This window comes from Malaclemys terrapin, chromosome 3 (genome assembly GCF_027887155.1).
Source record: "Malaclemys terrapin pileata isolate rMalTer1 chromosome 3, rMalTer1.hap1, whole genome shotgun sequence".
Lineage (NCBI taxonomy): Eukaryota > Metazoa > Chordata > Testudines > Emydidae > Malaclemys > Malaclemys terrapin.
This window is the reverse complement of record NC_071507.1, coordinates 189929022-189947673: the sequence shown is the minus strand read 5'-3', so window position 1 is coordinate 189947673 and position 18652 is coordinate 189929022. Positions and strand designations below refer to the sequence as shown.

General features: G+C 41.3%; 1 protein-coding gene across 3 annotated transcripts in view; it reads right to left on the bottom strand.

Moving 5' to 3' along the window:
* The window catches only part of KLHL29 (kelch like family member 29), a 553446-nt gene that overhangs the window by 175601 nt on the left and 359193 nt on the right, over window positions 1–18652 (bottom strand). For all 3 annotated transcript variants that reach the window (XM_054024033.1, XM_054024034.1, XM_054024032.1), the window contains 2 exons: window positions 17645–17786; window positions 16318–16857 (listed from right to left, as the gene is read on the bottom strand). In XM_054024033.1, the coding sequence (XP_053880008.1) occupies window positions 16318–16857; window positions 17645–17786 (682 nt within the window). The remainder of the gene's footprint in view (window positions 1–16317; window positions 16858–17644; window positions 17787–18652) is intronic.

The following is an 18652-nucleotide window of genomic DNA, read 5'->3' as shown; positions in this document are numbered from 1 at the left end:
GTGGGGAGGTGAACACATAGCACTCCCTGTGCTCCCTTCCCCACAGAGAGAGGGGAGGTCTCATCTCTCTGATCACAGTGACATGGGAGGGAGTGCAGGGAAGGGTGACATAATGAAGGGACAGTTTTTCAGGTAAGCTGGGGGTCTGAAATTCTAGCACCCTCTCACTCAGTCCCTTGCTCACAGAGACAGAGAGAGCACGCATCCTAAGCATTCCCATAACATTTTGGTAATTTTCTCTGCCCTTCACCACCCTTCTAAAAAGAAAAGGAGTAAAATAACCTAAAATTCACCAAAATGCACATAAGAGAACACCCTTGTGTCCCAGACCCCACCCTGCTCCCAAAGACTCCCCCCACCACAAAAACCTGTCCATAGAAAAAGGGTCCAAATTTTGGCAAAGAGGGAGGATGGAGAGGAGGAAACTGGTTGTAGGGAGTTTTATATTAAACAAGAACCACTGTTATTCCCTTTTCCTTCCTTATTCAGCTTGTCACTTTATCCTGAGGCACACCGACTATTTAACATGACTCATATGTGCCTGCCATAGTATTTTATTGAAATTATTACGTGACTCTTTGTTAAAAATACTGGCTGTGACAGACGGGACTGTATATCTAGCGTATATCTCAACTTTCAAAAGTTAACTCTTCCTAGTCTGTTAGGAGCAGCGGTCATGGCATAGGTCATCAGAAAATTAAATCCCCTCCCTTGGATTTGCAATATGCTCAGATTTGACTTGGACATCCTGAAATATTAATAAAGTCTATGCAGTTAAAATACAGTCAAAAACATGCCCTTTTTTTGGGATAGATTTGCTAAAACTATATAAATTCACAAGGATAAATGCACTTTGTAGAGCTCAGTAGTAATGTAATTTATTTGCCCTGAATATACCCATTTCCTTGGTTGAGGCGCTCCAGTAGCTTTATTATATTTGCAAAATTTGTATAAAAATCCAAGCCATAGCAACAAAGAAAATACTGTTACAGCACAGTTACAGCAATCGCTTGTCTAAGTTAAACAACTTTGGTATTTATTTGTTTTATTTTTAATTAGAATCTCTAAAACCATCAAGACCAGAATATGGGGCAGATGCTTCTGCAGAATTTAATTTAAAAAAATCAATCAACAAATATGGTCTGAAATTAAAAATGATACTTCCTCTTCACTTGTTAACTTCGAAACAAATGATTTAATGTCCAACCCCTATTTATAATCATCTAATTATCATAACTAGAATAGCAAAGTCTAACAGTGCTCAGTCTCTAACACTGGGTCTACACTGTATCCAGGCACGCCTGGTTTGCATAATGCTGTGCTTTAATTTCACTGTAGTATTAAGCCTAGAAAAAGGAGCAAATGAATCCATTGCAAAGTACCTGTCATTACCTGTACCATATCACTGAGGTATTCAACACAGACAATATGAAAGCAGCCAGTGCAATTTTCATACTGTTATCATTTTTGATATTATACTGGCTAAAAGCAGTATCACACAAGAGCAATGCTTTCATCATTTTCAATGTGGGGATGATAGCAATTACATAATTTCTCATCATGATAAAGCTAAACAAAACTTTTCTTTAATAGAAAACTGTCATTTAGCCAATTAATGGGTAATTACCTACAACAGACAGAAGATTGAAACTTGGACTTACATTCACATTATTTTGATTTATATTTTCCTCTCTTTTTTGTTTCCTTAGTATACCAAAAAAGGCTTGACAGGAGGAGAATCTATTTAATTTATAAGTAGCCCTTCTGCACTTGTGGGAGTTGCTACAAGATCAACCTGACCCATACGAAAACACAATTTACTTAAAACACTTAATTCTGCACAATGATACTAATAGTCTATCAACCAATGTGAACCAGAATTTATCACACCAGCACAACAGAAATTCTCTTTGGTGCCAGATTTTCAAAGTTAGGCACGTGAAACTGGGCAAAAAGCATCGGTTTGCAAATACCTAATAGGTGCACAAAGAATCAGGTATTTAATGCACATAGCCACTTAGGTGTGAAGTGGTCATGTGGATGTGCACCAATATTGGAATCAGGGATGTGAAGATATACATTAGGTGAATGAAAGTGTAGCTGAAGGATTGACTGTATATGTCCTTACTTTGAAAACCTGACTATTGACTAGCAAGTATCAGTATCAGTGTCCAAGACGGTGCATTTTCATCCAACCTTTGCCCAGTTTGAACATTCACTATCCAAATCAGCTGCTTCGTTTCATAATGCCCACTTTATGATGTGAAATAGAATAGAGCAGTGAAAATAATGGTAATTAACTACATGGGGTAATATTTCTGCCAGCCAACCTAGAGTGTCACTTATCATGAAAGTTTATTAGTAATTTCATAAATTAAAAAGAACCCCCCTCCCCCATCTTCAGCATTTGGTCCTTTAATTCCCCCAGTTTCAGATCAGGATGGTTTGATTGGTCCTCTTGCCAGCAAAACGTTTTCCTGATTGAGGTAAAATTCTGAGCTGACTTTACAATGAGGAGGTGATCTCAGCATCACTTTCCATTGTGAAAGTGGATTAAAGGATTTTTTTTTATTAATAACACTTTAGAGCTGTCTTGTTCATAGTAAAAGAACTCAGATCTTCCTGCTCCAAAAATGCAGACCCCTACCATTTGAACTAAAGGAGAATCTACATTATCAAATAAATCTCAATATAGGCTCGTGAGACAAAGTTCAGTAGTTCTGATTCCATCCAATAGTGAGCAGTGCTTAGCAAGCATGCATGCACACCAATTCACTGTATCATTATATACCAGAAACAGAAATTACTCTTTCCCCAACAAACACATCCAAGGGGGAGGGTTCACCTCTATAAAAAAACTCATAAAACTCCGTTTTACAGAGGTTCCTAGTTATGATGTTTCCACTACATTACTAATACCAAGAAACAGTATTTCTGACTCTAGGGGGAGGAATATCTAAAGGACCTCTGCATGGAGAATTCTTCTGCCTAAAAGCAGTCTGGCCAAACCAATGCCTGGAAAAAAAAGAGTGTGGTGAGCATCAGATCTCAGAAACTGATCAGGTTTGGGGCTGGGTCAGCACTTGGATAGGAAACTGCCAGGAAAGCCCAAACACAAGTGGAAGTGGTGCTGGCAGTTCAAAGTGGCACTCTTCTCTCTAAGTCAGGACTGATCCAATGCTTAAATGCTTAGAGGATGCGATGCTACTAGAAGCACTGCCTCTTGAATGAGACAGAACACCCAAATCCTAATCAGATGTGGCCATTAAATATCCCATGTCATTACTCTCCAGGAGTTAGCATATTATTCTAGGTTTTTTAGATAATTATAATCTATATTCCTAAAATTCTCCTTTTTGTTTCAATTGGATCCAATATACTTATTCACTTCCTGTCCTAAACTTTTATAGTGTTGCCACATTCTGCCCCAGAGATGGCCACACTCCAATGCTGAGTAAAATAATTCCTCATGCCCAATCTTGCTCCCCCTGAGTCCAAAGGTATTAGGAGCAAGCCTATAGTTGATAATTTAGTAAAGTCTGCAAAGGCACTTTGGTATGAAAAGCACTGTATTAAATCATTTTCATTAGTACACGTGAAGTAGCCATTTCTCCCATAAAATAGCTTTATTTTCTGTAATAAATATTTATATATTTATATTGTGCATTGTAATTATAGTAAGAAATTATTTCTGTCCACTTATATAGCTGCCTTTCACTTCATAAATAACTACAGTACTGTACTTTGTACAAGTATTTTCTATGTTGCCCTTTCCCATAGGCTTTGAAAAGAAAGAGAATTTTAACTTTAAGGAACATCAAGTCTTATTGAAATAGTAGCTAAGGGTTTCACTCACATCCAATGAATTTAAGCCTTTCTTTTTATTCCAAGAGTTTGGGAAGAAAAAGAAATGGTAAAATGATTTCCGGGCTTTGGTGAAATTCTGAACTGACTTTATTCTTAAGGTCAGGAGGCATTCTCAGTACCACTTTACCACCGTGAAAGTAAATTAAAGGATCTTTGATAACGCCTTGAGTTCACTTGTTTGTATTGCTGCACGTGGTGTGTCAAGAAGGCAGTCCTCACAAAAAGGTAAAATAATGATGCATTACATAAAGACTTACATGGTGCTTCTATCAAGAGCAGATTCCGTGGAAGGAAATCTTACCGGTGTTAGGCTTTATCAGATAACCGACCCCTGTAATACACTAGATTTTTGCATGCGTGTATTCTCAGACAAAGCACTATCTTGAGTCTCCGGCTCCTGAAAACATTCCATGGATTTTTTTCTCCACAGAGGTGAGGCTCTTACTTGAAAAGCTAATTGCTTTTGACATATCCTATGACTTCTGAACTCATTTGATAGAAGGCAATATTGCAGAGGCTTTATGTGTAGCTCTGGCCCAGGGACTTATATATGTAAAAGCATCATTCCTGCTATCTCATGTACTTCATTGCTTGTCCTGAATTTACCCTACATTCCACTCTTCCCAGAGCATCCAGTTAGGAAAACAATTGCTCTAAATTGCAAACATAAAGATGGTGTGGTGTCATTGGTGTTGGGGGGGGAGGGGGAAGAAGAGGGTGGAGATAGATATGTTGTCAACCTCAGATATATAAATAGCACAACAACAGGTTTTGAATATATCCATAATGGAAGACAGACTGAATACAAGTTTCTACAGATCATTAAACTCATATATTGCAACATGGAGGACTTAGCTGCACATCCTTGTGGTAAATGTGCAGAAATGCATCAGAAAAACCTATTGCTGGTAAGAATTCTCTTACACAAACCATTATGATTGCCGCTCAAAGAATTTCCTACTTTGGAAAATGTATTTTTATGGATTTTAAACATACAGAACAGAAATCAGTAATTACTTTATTACATATGAGAACATCTCAAACTAACACGCAACAAAACATTTCAAATGGGCAGTTATCTATCTCCTTATTCCAAATCTAAGTTTACAATGGTTACTCCTGCTTTTGCTTCAGACAAGGTCCTTATGTCCTTTTGTCTTACAAAACCTGAACATCAATTATTTCCAGTTAAGCAGTTAATTTTTTAAATTAATGTTTGTCAAGTGCTTTGAAGACGTAAAACGCTATATAAGTCCTACAGTATTAGTATTATTTAAAATAGCTGCTGTTCAAAGCCCAGTTTTGCCGTGGGTTAGAGGAGCATATCATCGGTAATCTCAAGGTACAGCACGGTGAGCAGCGTTTCTGTTCTGAAAAGTTTCTATTTCACAAGCCCGTTGAGACTTTTAAAAACAATGTAATATAGGACAGAATCCTTCTGGTTCTTGTTCTGGTAGACAAAAAGGAGGAAATAATTCCTTCACACTTCTTCTGAAGAAAGTTCAGACACTGCTCTGTTTTCAGATGAGTGACCAATGGTCTCCTATATTCCCAAACATTTTGAGCGAGACTCCCAAACATTTGTACTTCAATAAATCCACATGTGTCGAGGCCTCTGGTTCTCTTCTAAGATAGCCCACTTCAGAATCTCCAGAATGTGTGTGTGTGTGTATATATATTGTGATGCTCACAATAGCACCATAGATGTGTAATGGGCTACACAGATAAAGTATAAAGCAGAGAACAGTAACAGGATGGCAGGGCTCTTCTGTTGACTCACCATTATCATAACATCAAATCCCAAAGGAATGTAGCCTCCCTGTAGATCAGTAGTTCTCAAACTTTTGTATTGGTTACCCCTTTCACTTAGCAAGCCTCTGAGTGCGACCCCCCCTTATAAATTAAAAATACTTTTTTATATATTTAACATTATTATAAATGCTGGAGGCAAAGCAGGGTTTCAGGTGGAGGCAGAGGTGCAAGTAAGCCGGTACACCCCAGTACGGCATACCGGCAAGAGCCGGTGCGCCGTACCGGGGTGGCCCGGCTTCCCCAGGTGGCAATTTAAAGGGCTGCCAGAGCCCCGCTGCTGGAGCCCTGGGGTAGCGGCAGCAGGGCTCCGGGGGTTATTTAAAGGGCCCAGGGCTCCCGCTGCCTCTATGGCTCCGGCCCTTTAAATAGCCGCCGGAACCCCGCCGCCGCTACCCCAGGGCTCCGGGGGCTATTTAAAGGGCCAGGACGGTAGAAGCAGGGGAGTCCTGGGCCCTTTAAATAGCTCCCAGAGCCCTGGAGTAATGGCGGGGCTCCAGCCGTGGTTTAAAGGGCCCGGGGTGGTAGCGGCGGCAGAGCCCTGGGCCCTTTAAACTGCTGCCAGAGCCCCTGGCTGCTGCTGCTACCCTGGCGGGAGAGGGGGAGGGCACTTACTGGTACAGGGCAGGCCGGGGCTGGCTCTGACCCCCCATCCCCGCCCCTTCCGGGGGCTACCGGTAAGTCCCTATTTCTACTTTCACCCCTGGGTGGAGGCTGACAACTCACGACCCCCCATGAAATAACCTCATTGACCCCCTGAGGGGTCCCGACCCCCAGTTTGAGAACCCCCTGCTGCCCGGACTGATCTCTAGCTAAGATGTTCTGGATGGATGTTCAGTCTATGTCCATTATTGGTGGTCTTACTGTGCCAGTGAAGTTTCCATGTGGTTGCCAACCGTGAAATGGCATCCCTTCATAAATGCACTTTGTAAATTGCTGGTCTTCCATCCTAAATGTATGTTTGTACCAAGAAAACTGCCACGACCAAACCAGGGGTGATGGCGGTGGTTGCTGGGTTTGCCTATGAATATCCTCATTGCTGATCTTGTCCTAGCATTTGCTGAAGATGACAAGAATCGTCAATCCACCACTCTTTAGCCTCCTCAGCACCCAAATTTCACAGCCATACAATACAGTTGGCATACATGTGGTTCTAATCTTCAACTTCACAGTAAGCTTCATGTCTTGATGTCTTTGTGACCAACTGAGAATTTTCTGAAACATTTTTATGAATCCTATGTGTGCCTCAGTTTCCCACTGCACTTCACATTGTAAAAAACATTGTCTCCTGCTAAAACAGCGCAGGAAGCATGAGGTATGTCAGGGTGGAATAAGTAAGGTCATTAAAGAACTGACTGAAACTGACCCTAAATCAGAGCATCCAGCAAGACAAAGAGACACCCCAATGACTGAACCATCGGCACCTAACAGCAGAAAACCCTGGGAAGACAGATAAGGAAACGGAGGAGGGGAAAGAGGAAGAGAGAGAAAACTGCAGATGGAGGCCATGACTGCTTGGCCGACTCATCATGGCACAGGGTGGACTATGGCATAACTTCTGCCTCTCTGGGCTAACCTAAGGACTTTCAGATTGTGTGTGCCAGGTTTCTAATAAATGGTGACCTTATTTTGAAATGGCTGCCTGTGTCACTGTAAATACTCACTGAGAGCATTGTGTCCTGAAGGGGCACAGTACAAGCCTCCCACAGGAGTCTGGCTTGGCTGAATGAGCCATGGAGAGAGACATGGATCACTGATGTCAAAGGCCCAATCTCTGAGTCTTAGAGGCCATGAGCCTGCTCCTGTGGAACTGTGTATGTGTCCTTGGGGTCCAGCACACTAGAGGGGTCACTTCCAGGAGACAGGTTACAGGCTGAGGCCTAGACCAGACCAGTGGTCCCCAACTTTTTTCATCTGGCGGGCGCCAGACGACGAGCCACGGAGGACCGTGGCGGCGGACGAGAATCTGCCGAAAGCTGCCGAGATGCGGTAACATCAATAGGCGTCGTTGCCGAAATGCCGCCGAGAAGCAGCGTCATCCAGAGGCATCGGAAATCGGCGGCATTTCGGCGGATGCTCATCCGCCAGCCACTACGCAGGCACACTTAGACGCCCCAGCGGGCGCCATGGTGCCCGCAGGCACCGCATTGGGGACCCTGGACCAGACTCTGTGACAGTCTCCACAGAAGCTGCTGAAGGGCTCAGAACATGGCGGTGGCTTCTGCTATACAAGTGTCCACATCTTTTGAGCATCCTCCAGCACTGTCTGTGATGCTTCCGTCTATTTGACAATCGCCACCTGTTTGATATGCCATCTGCACAGGTTAATGCTGAGCGGGTAAGGTGCTGAACTTCTGCTGACTCAGTATATTCTTGTTAACTCTACTAGAAAATTAAAGAAGTTATAGTGGAAGTGGAAGTCGCTCCCGTGGTAAGGGAGGAAATCCTGAGAGAAACGCCAGGGACAGCCAAGCTCAAAGCAGAAATTTGTGATTTATCTTGTTACTGTGTCTTAGTCACTGATAAAGAAAAACCCGAGGAAGGTTGTTCTAAGCATACGGAATAGCATGAAAGCAGGTAGACAGGTGGGCATATAAAATGACACAAATGGAACATCCATATAAGTGGCACAAGCTAAGAAAGAAGGGCAAGGAAGAGGGGGAACAAAGGGAGATAGATTCATAGAAATTAGAAAGTAAATGTAAGAGCCTTGAGCAAAGAGTCTGAATTTGATTTGGGCGGATACAGGGAGCCAGTGAAGGGATTTTAAGATGGTCCAAATGAATGCTGAAGCAGAGTTTTTGGTGGGTTCAAGTGGGTGAAGTCAGGGTGTCAAAGGCCAGAGAGGAGGAAAATGCAGTAGCCAAGGCATAATAATTAATGCCTGCCAAAGAATTTTGCAAATCGTCCATGGGAATTTGCTGCTTACATGGTGTGAATCCAAAGGGTGACCCAGACACCTGTAGGACTCTAAAAAAAAGTCCTTACTTTGTTCCATGTGGCTACAACACTGAATGGACAAGACCAAATTACAGAGCAAGCAGTGTTTGAAAATAAAATTAAACAAAGGTCAGACATGACTCCCCCTACATTTATTTTGAAAATAGTTGGCTGACGTTGGCATGGGCAAGGCTAAAGGGATTCAGAAACCATATTCTGTGGAACCTCGTCTTGAGTGTGGTTTTTCAAAACCGTTTTGGACATAGACCTGTTCCACAGTCCACATTCAAAACCAATTCCCCCATTCAAAGCCTTAATCCCCACCCATTGTTTGAAGAAGTTGGGCAGGGAGAAATTGTTTCAATTGTTCAGTTTTTTTTTAAATCATATTTTCAAATATATCCCCATTTCTATCATGGACAGGGTCTTATGGTGGCAGAACCACACCACCTACCAGTACAAGACATAAGCAAGCTAAGATTGGTCACACATTACTTTCAAAAGGAGGTGAACTCAAGGGTACCAGGTCTGGTACCTATGACTCTATTTAAAAAAGTAGCATTAAACAAGGTATCAGGCAGCAGATTACTTTTAAGAGAGTTAGGCAACTCTCATTAATTAATTTGCAAATGTCCCAATAAAATACACTGTAGCAATTAGATTCTCATTTGCTGGTTGTAAATCAGAAATTAGAAGACATGCACTTGCTATGGATTGCCAGTTCATCAATCAAAAAAAAATGACTACAGATCAAATACCTATCTTTTATACCGTCCATTCTGTAAGTAATAGAACTCTTACAAATTCTCTTTGACTATTCCACTAAAACTCTCTGTATGTGAAGAATTGACACATGGTGGCATTAAGATACAGTGGTGAACTTTGAAAACAATCCCGCTGGAGCATGAATTGGTGAAAATTATTATTGCAACCTCGTTCTGCTGATTACTGTGGTGTCTGAGTGCCTAAAGCTTCCCTAAAATCATTATATTTAATCTTGGAAAGATTATATTTAAAGATGTATATTATATTTATATCTGATATTGTACACGCAGTTATTTGCAAGTTAAAAACAGGGGGTGAATATGCTAGAATGCTGATATCTAGGTACCACATTGGGCCTACAGGTTATTATTTATTTGTATTTTGGCCTAACAAGATCAAGACATCAATGTCCTAGGCACTTACAAACACATAGTAAAAGACATTTACTACCCTGAAGAGTTTACAGTCTAAATAGACAAAACAGATGAAGGAGATTAGAGAGGACGTATTATCATCACAATTATACAAACAGGGAAGTGTGACACGTAGAATAAATGACTTGCCAAAGGGCACACAAATAGTCTGTGGCAAAGTCAAAAATTGAATCCAGATCTTCTGTGTCTCAATCCAAAGCCTTAACCACAGGACCCTGCTTTCTCTTAGGTAGTTAGAGGGCTAAAAGTTAGCTTTTGCACCTGCAGTTAATTTTCCGCTCAGAATTAGTTACAGTCACAAAACTGCAGGTCAAGTTGAAGCCCCTTTAAAAATAAGCCCTAACTCAGTAAACATCATTTTTGCATAGAAAGAGAAATGAATGATTATCATCAAAAAAACCCTGCATTGTACCAAGTCAACATTTACAAAGAATAAAAGTTAGTATTGTCTGAGGGCTAATGAGAGTTCCAATGTAATGAGGTCAAGGGTGAAGAGTATAAATGCTCCCTTTGATTAGGTCAGTGATGGTGCAACAGTATTCATTTGAAGGCATCACCTTGGTTTTAATTCATGATGTGTGATAATGCTTGAAAATGAAGTGTTGAGAAATTAGTATTATAGGTAAAAAATGCTCAGATTTTATTTCTTTATCTATGATGACTTCTACAGTTATTTCTTTCTGAACCACAATTAGCATCTGATTTATTTTCCTTGCTAGTTAAAAAAACAATAAAACCAATAAAATATAAAAGAAAAATACTTGGAAATAAACAGCAATATTATCCATCAAAATTCATAAATTAAAACCAAAGCCTCTCAAGATTAATTATAAATTGCAGGGGAAAGCACTGCAGTACAGAACCTTGTTAGCCTCCATGGTTGACGTTATATCAAATTGCTTTAAAAATACACTTTTCATATTGAGAGAAGTTCTCAGAGCTTGTCTTGGAATTTGAATGTAGTACTGTACACATGGCAGGACTATTCTGTGGATTTTCCACAGGCCCTCAGTAAGAGGAAACATGCGGTTGTGCGGCCCCATGAGGACTCAATCTCAGTTTGGTACCTAGTTCCCCCATTACTCCAGAAGGGATGTAATCTGTTCCAGTCCTTTATCTGATACATATTACTTCCACCCATCTCATGTGCTGGCTCAGCTGTGCTCTGCCCCACTCCAGGCTCAACAGTGCAGAAGGTGAAACAGCAGCCCTGAAGAGGTTGCTCTCCTACATTGTGCTATGAATTGCAATGCAGGTAGCATGTGTGAGGGAGTAAAGGGGCGACTTACATCCCCTTCCTCCTCCAAGCAGGTGGGCTGGGCAAGTGACAGTCTAGCCCCAAGATACTAAAATTGTACTTGAACATTCTTCTTGACTTGCTATAATTTCATATTCTACAGCAAGCATGTACACATTTATTTATGTGAGCTTCAGTAGATCCTCAGCGCATACTTCTGAATATACTTTCCTTTCTAATTCCCATGACACTTATCTTTCCAAGACAGAACAGGACTTGAAACAGGGATGAAGTGCAATAGCTAATTCTGTACTAGAATATTTGTGTGACATTTCTGTAGTAAGGTGACATGGCTTTGGATGACAGCTAGAAATGCTTACTGTAAATTCAGCCCAAAGGCAGTTACTGTCTAAACCAGTCACATCTCAGTACTACTGTTGATCATGTATGATAATAGATCCCACATATTCACAAAGCACAGAGATACAATTCTTCACACATGATGCATAAAAGTAATTCTTTTTTAAAATACTATTTACTTTTCCCATAATAGCTGCTTTTAAAATAGGAAATCCATTAATGAGGGTAAATATAAAAAAAATTGTATTTAATATGTGACAAAAACAAACAACAAAAAACCCTCACAGGATCGCCTCCCACAACCCAGTTAGGAAGAAAGACTTAAAGGCCAATCCTGCAAGCCTGACTCATGTGAGTAAATCTTTATTTATGCAAGAAGTCATATTACAATTAAAGGGAATACTTGCATGAGTAAACATCGCAGGATTGGTCCTTTACACCGTAAATAGAAAGAAAATCTGCTGTATGTAACTATTCTTGTTAACACTCAAGAAAACACAAACAATCTGACTTCTTCAGTCATACATTACAGAAGATCACTTTGACCTATTGCAAATGAAACAGCATATCAACAGTGCCTTTAATTTTTTGTAATTTATTTGCTTAGCTTTAAATAGAAGTAACCAATTAAGAAACACAGTTTTGAGTGAATGCATTCTAATTTGGCCCCTACAGGAATACAACTCAGCCAAATGAAACATAATTATAGGAAACAAAATGTGAAATTTCAAATCAGTTCACTAATGAAGTCTAAAAATATCAGAATAAGGGGAGTACTGACTGGCAAGATCTGTTCTTTCAATTAGGGGATTGTTCTGTAATTATTCAGACCTGTGCAAGACTGGACTGTCAAGTCAAACAATAAAATAGAAAATCTCAAGAATTTAATAAGAGAGATCCTAAGGCTGTCTGCAGCAGATCGTCTTATATTGCTGACCAAGGTTCCCCCCAAAAAGAGAGAAAATCTTTTAAAAAATGGTAAAGAACCAGTTCTGACTTTAAATGTTTCAATGGCTTGATATCATCACATGTGTTTCCATTCCTTCTCTGAGAGCAAGCCGTCTATCATGTAAGAGCGTGAAATCAATTGGACTGTAGAGCCTTACATCCCCTAGGGGAGAAATTAAAACAATTAAAAAAAAAAAAAACAACCCACATCCAAACCCACATGGTTTACAATAAGAATCCTACTCTACCACAGCAAGTTTTTAAGGTCGGGTTTCAAAACTCAGTTTTCTTCTCTCTTCCCTCCCTGGCCCCCTGACCTCCCCCTTTTTTTCTTGTATATGCTTGTTTGACATTCGATTTGCCAAGTCGAATTATAGTTTTATAAATAAAGGCTTTCAAGATTAGAAGCGGAGGAAGAAATGCCCTATTTTTTTTTTTTGCAAAACAAGCTCTGCTTTTGAGGCATTTGAATATGCATGCTTCATTGTCTCTCTTTACCATTAAAAGACAGGGAATAAATTAGTTGCTGATGACCCTACATAGGGAAGCTAGTTAAATCTAATTCCCGGGAAAACAGCTGTCTAGCCAGCAATTTATGAAAAATAGCACGGCTAATCGGTTACCAGTTAACACTGGTTAGAATTGGTGGTTTTCTCCATATTCTGCTTCTGAACATGTCCTAGGTACAAAGGTTCCCAATCACACATAGGGGACTAAGTTCTTCTGCTTTAGCCTTGTATGACTGGCATTCTCTGTACCCTTTCCTCCCCTTAAGTAGGAGCTTCTCTGAACTCAAGTATCCCACTGTTTCCCTGCCTCATATGTCTGTGTTCTAACACACAACGGAGCTGAGACTACACCTCTACCCCGATATAACGCTGTCCTTGGGAGCCAAAAAATCTTGCCCCATTATAGGTGAAACCGTGTTATATCGAACTTGCTTTGATCTGGCAGAGCGCGCAGCCCCGCCCGCCCCGGAGCACTGCTTTACCATGTTATATCCGAATTCGTGTTATATCGGGTCGCGTTATATTGGGGTAGAGGTGTACTTTTACAGCTGCAAGCCTAGAGTTTGGAGCAGCGTTAGCGTCATTGATAGTCAAGAGTTTGAAAACCAGTATTAAAAGCTTGCCATGATGATGAATTTTCCGCCAGGAGATTTAGGGTGACCAGATGTCCCGATAAAATCGGAACTGTCCCGATATTTAGCCCTTTGTCCCGCATCCCGATCAATGTACGATTGGGATGCCATTTGTCCCGATATTCAGATAAGGAGGCGAGTGTGAGGGAGGCGCCAACTCCGTGGGTGCTCCAGGGTTGGAGCACTCACGGGGAAAAATTGCAGCCAAGCTCCCCCCTCCTCGTCTTCTTCTCCCCCACTCCCCCAGGACACTGCGTCCCCACTCCTCCCCCCGTCCCAGTGCTTCCCGCCACCTAACAGTTGTTTGGCGGCGCTTAGCGCTTTCCAGGAGGGAGGGGGGAGGAGTGGGGACTCGGCACGCTCAGGGGAGGAGGTGGAGAAGAGGCAGGGCAGGGGCGGGGACTTGGGGTAAAGGGGTGGAATGGGGGCGGAGCGAGGGTGGGAAGAGGTGGGGAGTGGGTGAGCACCCACCCAGCAGAGGGGAAGTTGGCGCCGTAGGGGTGAGTGGTGGGCGGGAGGGTGAAGAGGTGAGTGACGGGTGGCGAGGGTGAAAAGGCAAGAGGTGGGTGGGGGACTGAGGAGGGACGCAGCAAGCCAACAGGGGGCTGGGGGGATGAGGAAGGGCGTGGTGGAGAGGGGGTGAACAGGGAGGGAGCGGGACCTGGGGCAGAGTGGGGGCAGACCCTGTGAGGGGTGGGGTGGACTGTGGGTGGGGCTGATGGCACCCCAATGTGTTCCAATATTTTAGTGTTGTGATTTGGTCACCCTAATGAGATTAGACTATGGTTTGAAGCAGCCAGAGTTATATTGCAAGTTAAATACCCACAATTGGATGGGGAGTGGTAGGTTGCATCTGGAACACCTGAAGCTACTGGCACTGATTAAGCAAGGTTTTTAAGCAATCCCATTGACTTCAATGGGACTACACAAGTACTTACAACTAGGCACATGCTGAATCAGGCCTTAGGCCTGGCCTACACTTAAAAATTAGATCGATCTAGCTATGTCGCTAAAGGCTGTGAAAAATGTTGTGCCCTGTGCGATGTAGTTAGGTCAGCCTAACTCCCAGTGTGGATACAGCCAGGTCAATGGAAGAATTCTTCTAGCTACTGCTTTTCAGAGAGATGGATTAACTACATTGATGGAAAATCCCTTCTGTCGATGAAGGAGGCATCTAAACTGTGGCGCTACAGTGGCACAGCTGCAGCGATGTAGCTGTGCTGCTGCAGCCGCTGTAATGTAATCACACCCTTTGTCTGGTAAACTGAGGTAAGTGGCCATAAAGGTTGAGAAACATTGCTCTGGAAAAGGAATGGCTTCAGTATAATAGAGAAGGATCTAATAGAAACACCACAGCTAAGAATCTCTCAGGTTTTGTCTAGAAGTCCCTTTTTTTCAATCGTTTATAACATGTAAAACCATCTGGGAAAACAAGGTCTTGGACCAGAGGGATTCGTTTTAAGGGAAACAATTGACAAAAAACACTCAAAACAGCAGTTTACCCATTTTCAACTGCTTGTCTGTACTTGTATCACTCAAAGTTCATTTAAGCTTTTACAGGAGAGAAAAATAAGGAAGGCCAACAGCCTGCAATGGGGTTTAGTTGTATTTGGTAGTTTGGGACTGAAAGACTAGAAAGCAGTCACAATATTTTGCTTTGGAAAATAACTGCTGAGCATGTGCAGTACTGGTGTCTCAAGAGGTGTTGGTAAGGGTTTGCACCTGCCAAAATATAATTTATATAATAAGCAGTAAGGGTTATTGGGCTAACCATTTTTTAATAAAGATCCCTTGGCCTTAACACAGATTTACACAATAGACTTTAATAGCTCATAGTGAGTACATAATTTACACATGGGCCTTGCCTAAATACAAATATAAAAATAACACCACTGACCTAATGGATTCTTTGTGGTCTTTTGCATCAATTAAATAGATTTTGCTGACAGGATGTTTGTGTTTTTTTTAAGCTAAATTTTGTTTCAGCTTCACACATGGTATATTAATGATTTTTTTAGAAGCTGGGCAAAACCCAAAAAGTGAAATAAAAATGATCACCACACAGATACTAGATTAAAACAACATTCCAGGGTCTGGTATCAGACTGAAACTCTGAACATAACATTCCATTGTGCCTGAGTACAGTAGCACATTTCGAAGCTGCTCTTCAGGAAGGATCAATCTTTGAAGATCCACTGTTCATAAATTATTGTAACACTTAAGCCCAATGAAGTGGATAGTACATAGACCTTCACCTTTAACATTGAACTTCCTGGCTTTCTTTGGCTCCAGTCAGTAATGTAACTTTCACTTGTTTGGTTCCCTTTGAAATGCACAGGAAGGAAACAGTTAAAAACAAGTTTTTACTCTTGTAGCTCAGGCTCAACTCAAGCCAAAGAAAGTGGTCTGACTTATAAATAAATATATTACATCTCAAAAGGAATCATAGAAACTGTGCAGCACTGAACAGCAGCCATCTCATGTGCTTTGAGATGTGGAATACCAGATTCTTTGATGGACCCTAAAAGGTGTCATTCAATACTAAAAAAAGTCCAAGCTTTTCTTTCTCCCCCTCTTAAGAATTGGTTTTGTCATCTTTAATTCATAAAAGCTACTGCGGAGCACAAGACAGGAAACTGATGCTGGAGTACTGGCACAAGTACATCAAGAGTAAAGATGTTTTTATTGGCTAGGCTACACCTCTTTTACAGCTTTCTTGGCACAACTTGAATACTGTGGCCTAATTCATTCCTGAGAGCCCGTGTATTGTGGCACCGTGTACCAAAAACAACATTAAGAGGTCCAGTCTGACTTACCTTTTGGATGCCAAGGGTCTGTGAACTCGTACTTTCCCACGCCAATAGTCCGTAGCATTTGTACCCCATTTGTGGTCTCCTGATTGCCCGTCTGGTTGGGAGGAAGCGGAGGAGCAGCTTGCCCATTGGTAGCTGGAACACTATTGGGTAGGGCAGCTGAAGGCAGAGCAGGTGGTGGTGGAGGCAGAATAGGGCAAGTCATATGACCATTCCCTACTGCAGTGTGGCCTGGGTGAGTCACCTGACCAACCCCAGTCATAGAGGACATGATCGGCTGGCTGTTAGTGTACAAAGGCTGGCTTTGCAGGTTCACAACCATGTTATTCAGAGGCTGTGAAGGCTGCTGTTGAAGCTGATAATGAGCTGGCATTAATGGAAGCTGAGGGGTAACGTGAGGAGGGAGTGAGGGTGTAACTCCAATGATAGGGGCCTGGACGTTCACTGCTGGGCTGAAGGTTGGAGGCTGAGTCATTCCATATGAATGAGTTATAAGAGTTGGCTGACTACCCGCTGCAACTGTTGTAACCCATGGTGCTGTACCTGGAACAGAGAGGAAAAAGGAAAGCTAGCAATAAGAACAATTTTGGCCAAAAAAAAAAACACACCACACAAACTTTCTCTTTATGTAAATGCTGCCCATAAATGAACCTTTTAGTAGCACCTAAGGTTTCTTTTTTCTTTACAATATATAAAGTGGTGCAGGATCTGGAACTATTCCAAACTGATAAGTGCCTAAAATTGCTGCAGTGATGTGAGTGCAATTGTTAAAATACTGATCAGGTAACATGCAGCATGTTTTATGTATTTCGTGCTTTATGCAGCTTAAGTATATGCTTCCAAGAAAATTAACCTCTTTCCCCACCGTGCTTTCATGGCTCCCTGACAAACACCCTGCATGTGTAATAGTAGTGCTCCAGCCACTACAAAGAGGTTGCAATTAGGCATCTGGCATAGCTGCACAATGTACAGTGTGTGTCTGGAAGCTGGAAATCGTTTTAGGTAGTTCTGGACATAAAAGAGATCTTAAAGTACTACCCAGTGCTTTTTACTTTGGCAAAAACAGAGAAGGGGAAAAACACATTAATGAACTTGCAGGCCTCTTGATACCTGGTGTATAGGAAACTTGAAGGGGTCTTTACAACGAGAGAGAAAAATCCAGCTGCAGTGTGTGTGTGTGTGTATATATATATATATTCATAAGTCACATACATATATATATATATGACTTACAATAAAGTCTAATTGAGAGAGGTAATTGGAGATAGTGTATTGAATTTGCTTTGAACTATTTTCCCTAGTAGAATTACAAATAAGGTTGAAAACATACCTGGGTTTTCATTCTCCCTCATCTGTTTAGAGGGTGGTTCATCTGTGTCCCAGGGTGTAGACTGATTGATGGGTGTCTGTCCCCACCTAACACTAGTTGCAAGTCCTTGAGGCTGATTTTCAGTCTTGGAAATGCAAGGCGTCTACCAGAAAGAGAGAGAATACATGGAATAAAAATGTTAAGAATAGATGGAATACTAATTGTACCTGAAAGCTAGCAGCATTTATTGTTGTAGAACAAGAATATATCTTAAGATCTTTAAATATCATTTTTACCCAGACTTGCACTAAATGTCAGTACCGCAATACAAACAGCATTTGAAAAAATATTTCTGGAAAAATGTAATAGAACCACCATTAACAAAAAAAAAAACAAACAAAAAAAAAAAACAACCCAAAAACCCAACCCAACCAGGATTTTCAGACATAAATTGCTCTGCATTCTTTTTTTAACCTTGATAATATCTGTTCATATAATCACCGTTTATATAAAAAATGGAACAATTTTCTGTTTGCTCAGTCTTTTAAAAAAAAAATGAGTTTTTGTTTAGCAGGAAGCAGGAGGAAAAAAAAGAGCTACTTTATAACTGCAGGACAAATTACCATAGAACTATAAAGAGAAGACTTAGTATTTAGTGTCTGGCAACCCTTAAAATTGAACACTAATAATAATAAAAAAAGCACAGTGTAACTGTCTGCTGCTAAAGTGGCTATGCTGGCAGTTCTTTAGAGCTGTTAACATAACTGTAAAGGAGTGAAAGGAGCAAGGCTCACTAATCATGGACGGGGGCATAATCAGAATGACAATCATGTAAACAATCACACAGGATTAAATGTTCAGCTAGGCAGCCATACAGTTTTCCTGGTTCCTCCCAAACAACTCATGATCCTACTGAAAAGATGCCTTTGAGTGCTCCAGCAGGTCCAGTTTTTCTAGAACTGCAGCCTATTTCATTGCTGGGGGATTAAAAGTGTTTATTGGTATTAGCAACCATAAAACAAATGGAAC